The sequence below is a fragment of the Charadrius vociferus genome, unplaced genomic scaffold (assembly GCF_000708025.1).
Source record: "Charadrius vociferus isolate BGI_N301 unplaced genomic scaffold, ASM70802v2 scaffold355, whole genome shotgun sequence".
NCBI lineage: Eukaryota > Metazoa > Chordata > Aves > Charadriiformes > Charadriidae > Charadrius > Charadrius vociferus.
The window spans coordinates 1,557,164-1,563,172 of record NW_009648451.1 but is presented as its reverse complement, the minus strand read 5'-3'; the positions used below and the strand labels follow the sequence as shown (position 1 = coordinate 1,563,172).

Genomic DNA, 6,009 nt, shown 5'->3' with positions numbered 1-6,009 from the left:
GTGAGAATAATGTTGATAAGACATACTGTTGTAGTTGTTGCCAGGTAATGCTTATATGAAATCAAGGTCTTTGTCAGCTTCCCATAGAAGTTGAGAGGGATCATAGACAGGGTAAGCTGGCCAAAGGAATACTCCATACCATAGACGTCATGCTCAGTATATAAATGGAAGCTGGCCAGGGGGCACGAATCCACGATCGCTGCTTGGGACGGGCTGGGCAGTCGATCATCAGGTGGTGAGCAATTGTATTGCATCACTCATTTTGCATATTCTTTTATCATTATTGTTATTACTATCTTCTCTGCTGTTAGTGTTTTATTAAACTGTCTTTACATCAACCCATGAGTTTTCCATTTTTTCCGATTCTCCTCTCCTATCCCACTAGGGCGGGGGGATGGAGTGAGTGAACGGCTGCATGGTCCCAGTTGCCACTTGGGGTTAAGCAACGACACCAAGGCCAAGTACAGGGGGACAATCACTTCCCTAGCCCTGCTGGCCACACTATTTCTGATACAAGCCAGGATGCTGTTGGCCTTGGCCACCTGGGCACACTGCTGGCTCATATTCAGCTGGCTGTCAACCAATACCCCCAGGTCCTTTTCCACTGGGCAGCTTTCCAGCCACTCTTCCCCAAGTCTGTAGCATTGCACAGGGGTTGTTGTGACCCAAGTGCAGGACCTGGCACTTGGCCTTGTTGAATCTCATACAATAACATATGTTATCATTAATCTACATCAGTTTCTTCAAAATTCTTGAGAGTCTAAGCTTCAGATTTATTTAAATTTATGAATGAAACAGGAGTAGAAATCATTGACAGGTAGATGCTTGCATATTACCTGAATTTTGTGGTCTCACAGAAGACATTACTGAATCCACCTCCACCTGGAACATAGAAGATATTTAACAGTGGTTTTCCACAGAAGTGGTAAATCTGAACTCCTGTGTGATTTCCATTTTATATCAATAGTATATGATTTCACCAAATACTGGTATCATAATAATACATATTACACACCAGTATCATCTATGGCATTTAAGTAAGAAAACATTATATTCTAATTAAAATAAAACTATCTCTTTTTCATCCAGTAATCTAAGTATGTATGTAGTCCTAATAGAATCCTAATCAATACCCAAATCTAAACTAAGTATGCTTAAACAAACGTGTTTATACAGATTGGAGTTCAACTACACACAAAGGAAGTGTAATATTAAAAAATAACTTTTGGAGCATCAGCCCCCAAACTTGTTATTTCCTTTAAACAGTGAAAGAATTTCCAGTTTTATGTATTATGTCTCTCCTTTACTGTCCTTTGATAGGATCTTACCTCACAATTTTATCTGATAGAACACAAGACTGACAAATGTTGATTAGCATGTTACCAAGATTCACTAACACTTACTAACATTAGTGTGTTACCAAGATTCATCGTAGTACAAAAGCAAAAAGCTAAATAACATGATGAACACAAAAAAAAATAATGTTTTTTTTGAATTGCATTAGGAGGCAACCAAGAGATCATTGGAAAAGACCTTTGAAAAATGTAAGGAATAGAAAGGGAGTATATATCCAAGAAAGCACAGAGGTCTGCTTTGTACAGTTATGTTTATATAATATTTATATTGCTTTTTAGCATGACTGAGTGCTCATGAGTCCAAACTCTTGCATCTATGTTATTAGAATACAAGACTGCACATAGTTGCAGCACTGAGACAACTCACATGGGAGGAGATGACATGTTAGCAGCTTCTAGTGCACATTGTGGAGAATGGACAAGCCAAACATGCCGTGACCAGTTAACCCAAGACTAGATGTTCCATTTGCCCTGCAACAGTTTTCCCATAGACTGTCAGGCATACAAATAGACTAAAGAATCCCTTTTAGGAAGCTTTGATAAGATGTGCCAGAAGAGCAGCTGGAAGTTGTACAAGGCCCTGAGCTCAGACTGCCCTTCTGTACTCTGGATGTCAGGGCGCCCTACTGTTGGCATCTTGTTCAGCAGCAGACGCCGACCTACTGGTGTCCTGATGTGAACACAGGGAGCTGGGTCAGGGAAAACACCGAACATTTTGGGTGGCCTGGCCTCCCAGGCACAGTGTAGGGAGTGCTTTTAGTTAGATCTAAGTGTATCACTACCAAGAACGAAATTTCAGCTGAGGAAACGACACATTTTCATGACTACTATTCCTGCAGTACCCTTTTCATTTGAAACACTTAACACCTGAATGTGCAGTTAGCTAGCTGAATGGTTGTTGAAATATGAGAGCACTTTAGATCAGTCGAAATAATTTGGGGGAAAAGAGGATCAGTGAACCAAACTTCCAGAGGAAAAAGTGTAAGTCCCACAAACATGATTTGCAAAATGCTGCTAGTTCCCAGAAACGATGACTTTTATATGCTAATAAATATATATCAAATATACATGCATTATCAGTCCAACAATCAGGTTAATCTCTTTCTATTTTCATGTTTTCCCAGTTACTTGTCTCAGAAGGCTTAATTTTTAACTGTAGCAAGTACAGAACCTCTATGAATAACCACACAAAAATAATATTTTATAAAAAATAGTACAGAATTGTTATAACAAATTATTTTGAAAAAGAGAGTGGAGTAGAACTGCGATTCAAAGCCTTAGGTTCCATCTTCTCCAGTAAAGAGTTCGTTAATGACACCTAGTGGATAAAGTTAGTATTACTTTTAATTTATAGAAAACGTGAAAACGACCAAAAAATGCAGTTGATGATGCTAAATAATTTTCATTTCACTGAAAAATTTCTGTTACTATGTAGCATACCTGAGGAAACAGTTTCACCTTAACTTAAGAAGTAACGTGTGCACACTGCTCCCTATTTCTTGGAAAACCTCTTGCAAGCACACTCCTTGCCAGGGCAAGTGACTGTTCTCAGTGACTTCCGATGAAATACAAGGACTGTTACTATAGCCTCTGTTTTTAATCATTTTGACAACAAAGTACAATGCACAATAACATGCTGAGGAACTGGATCCTAACAATCAGTTTTTAGGATTGTAACTTCTGCATTTGGTTCCTATCTGGTGCACTTGTGATTCTCAGAACTAGATTAAAAACTACCAAAATGTTGAAAGGAACACTTACAAGGCCTTGCCATCAGCAAATGCAAAAGGTGTAGCTGTACCATAAACCATAGTTAATGTACGTTAGCAAAAGCCACAAAGAAAAGTACCTGCCTACCCAGGGATCTTCTAGTACTTCACAATGAGCAGTCATCGGGTAAAGAGGAACGGTTGCTGGAACTGGGCCCACTTAAGGAGCTAGCAAAACCACTAGACGACAGAATCACTTCTGGAGCAAACATTTTTAATTAATTTTTGTGCAGCTGCACAGACAAAATGGTCTACAGCCAGGTGGTTGCAGCACTGCCTAGAGACACAGCAGGTGTGACTTGGCACCTTTTCAGGAAGAAATAACTAAACCTGCACCTCCTTTCTTCCCAGGAGTCCTCCACTTCTATTCTCTTTCCAAGCAGGCGCCATCAGTGACTTATGCACAGAACCTGCTCACTTGTTTGAATGCCTTAAGCATGTTTTGAGTACTCCTACTGGAAGAAACATTCAGGGAATTTAACAGAACAGCTAATTTTACATGAAGGTAAAAACAGACAGGATAAGATAGATAAGGGGCAGCTGAGCATTTTCAGATTCATAACTGAGCAGTTAAGACCTATTTTAGAAGTCTAAATTATTTTTAGATCTGGCCCTAGCTCATTGAGAAAACGTTTACCCACAGCTGAAATTTATCAGAGATGACTACTTTCAGCTTAATAAAGCATTTCTGTGGTTTTTACTGTAAATTATCAGAGACAAGATTTTGTTTATGACCTTGTTAAGACTATTTTCCTAAAATATGTATTTAAGTAAAAAAAAAAAAAATAGTCACAAATGGTCCTTGGGGAAGAAGATTGCTTAAACTGGAGAATAAAGATGTATTGTAATTTCTATGCTAAATGTACTTTATAGTATATTGGTTAAGCTTGTACAGACCTGCCATGAGAAAGACAAACTCATAGCCATACATGTATTTATTTTGAAATCCTACCTCTGTGTTCTTCTTTTGAGATCACTTGCAGTACTAAAGTAACTTCCAGAACTACATTAGGCCATATAATTTATCCTGTGTCTTCCTCTGAGTATGCAACACATTTCTCTCAGTAAACCTTTCTTTTGTTAAGATATTCGTACAGCTGTAGACTTTTAGGGAAGTCAGGACTAAAAACGTCCAACTTACTTGAAACCAAAAATAGCTGTATTTTTGAGAATGCATGTTTATTATTAGGACATGCAGTAGTTTCACATCTAGTGAAACCCCTGAGTAAAGAAATGGAGTGAATCAGTAATAAAAACCAATAGATGATCAATAATAAGTTCAGTAAGTCACTTATTTCATACATCTTGTACACGTGTGAAATACAATGCATACTTCTGCTCATCACAGTCTGCAGCAGGAGGTAGGGGGTTGACTATGCTCTCTTGAAATAAATACCCCCAGATAAGAAAATTACTTTAGGAATCTGTAAGTATTTCTGTTTACCAAACCTACAATAATTCACTCCAATTAGAGCGGACCAGTCAGTACACAGTACACAGAGTTCTTAATAATGAGACATCTATATAAGCTGAATCTTCAGAATATAAATGAAAAAATATACACCTTTGAGGATTTATAACCAAACAACATTACCACAGCAACTTTCAAGCCCTCTCTGCTTAAATAGCCTTTGCTGTCTTCATCACATGCTTCAAAAACCTAGAGAAAGAAAGCAATTTGCATTAAAAAACAATAAACCTGACCTATTATTTCTTACTTTGAATAATTGTTATGAGAAGAATAAAATAGGAACTTGCTGAATAAACTATGCTACTTTAAAAAAAAACTATTGAAGATTAGTCACACCTCTGTCAGAACTCTGTTACAGTAGCTGGAAATGGACTGAGTCCACTTCATTTAAATTTTTTGTTAAAATAGAGTTTTCCTATTTCTACATTTTATGTGCTTATTATGAAAAGACTTTTTGCAAACTTATAATATAGAGTAAAAACTTCCAGAAACCAAATTACATTACATTTGTTTCTGCAAGATCTTGAATTTTTTGCTTGAAAAATGCATCTTTAATTCTCTCAGTAAAGTCCCTATTTAGACAGGAACTGTGAGAAAAGACTGGAGTGCAAGCATAGTCAGAAGCCATCACATTTTCTGAAGTACTTTTAGGAAACAAATACAGTTTCCATAGTCTACTTAGACAAGAGATTATGCACATAACATACAAAAACATGCAACTTTCCAAAGAGCTTTTCCCACAGAAGACCTTCAGCAAGGGTTGATAATAAAACATCCAGTTTCATAGTACTGAAGAATATACCCACAGATTGTTTCAAGAAGAAGCATTACATGCAACTCTGCATGAGAGTACTAATAAAATTACACAAGTAAGTTGAAATTGCATTAATGGTTTCCTAGGTGTAGCTTGCTGATTTTATTGCATGCTGATAGAAGACACATTATTCGTTAACTGCAGTTAACAAGCTTGTAATAAATTAGAGTAATGAGAACCAAATGCTAAGACAGTTCATTTTAGTAGACAGAGGGAGCTTTGATGTGGTCCACGCTCTTACTTTGATTAATTTTACACCTGCTTTCCTCCCACTCCATTCTTGAAGTCGTCACGCAGTTATCTCATTAGCGGGGCACTTCAGACCCAGTAATTAACATCGGGCTGAATGAACGATTATGCAAATACTGCACCTGCCCTAAACAAATATTAAGGCCAAATAAAGCCTTATTAGATTAATTCAGGTCCCTAAGACGTGACGTCGCCGTCACTGCTTTACCAGCTTGGAAAGACGCCACAACTGCTCGACGCCCGTCCGCCCCTGAGAGGCCGGAGAAGCCCTTCAGGCACCACAGGGCACCGACGGGACGGACCTGCTGCCCCTCGAGCCCCCCACCCGCACCGCTACGGCGGGAATAGCTC

At 38.3% G+C, this 6,009-nt stretch overlaps 1 protein-coding gene across 1 annotated transcript in view; it reads right to left on the bottom strand.

The window, feature by feature from the left end:
- The window catches only part of EFCAB11 (EF-hand calcium binding domain 11), a 12,523-nt gene that overhangs the window by 5,898 nt on the left and 616 nt on the right, over nt 1–6,009 (bottom strand). Inside the window, exons 2-3 of the mRNA XM_009885609.1 lie at nt 4,689–4,784; nt 837–882 (exon numbers count right to left, since the gene is read on the bottom strand). Coding sequence (XP_009883911.1) covers nt 837–882; nt 4,689–4,784 — 142 coding nt within the window. The remainder of the gene's footprint in view (nt 1–836; nt 883–4,688; nt 4,785–6,009) is intronic.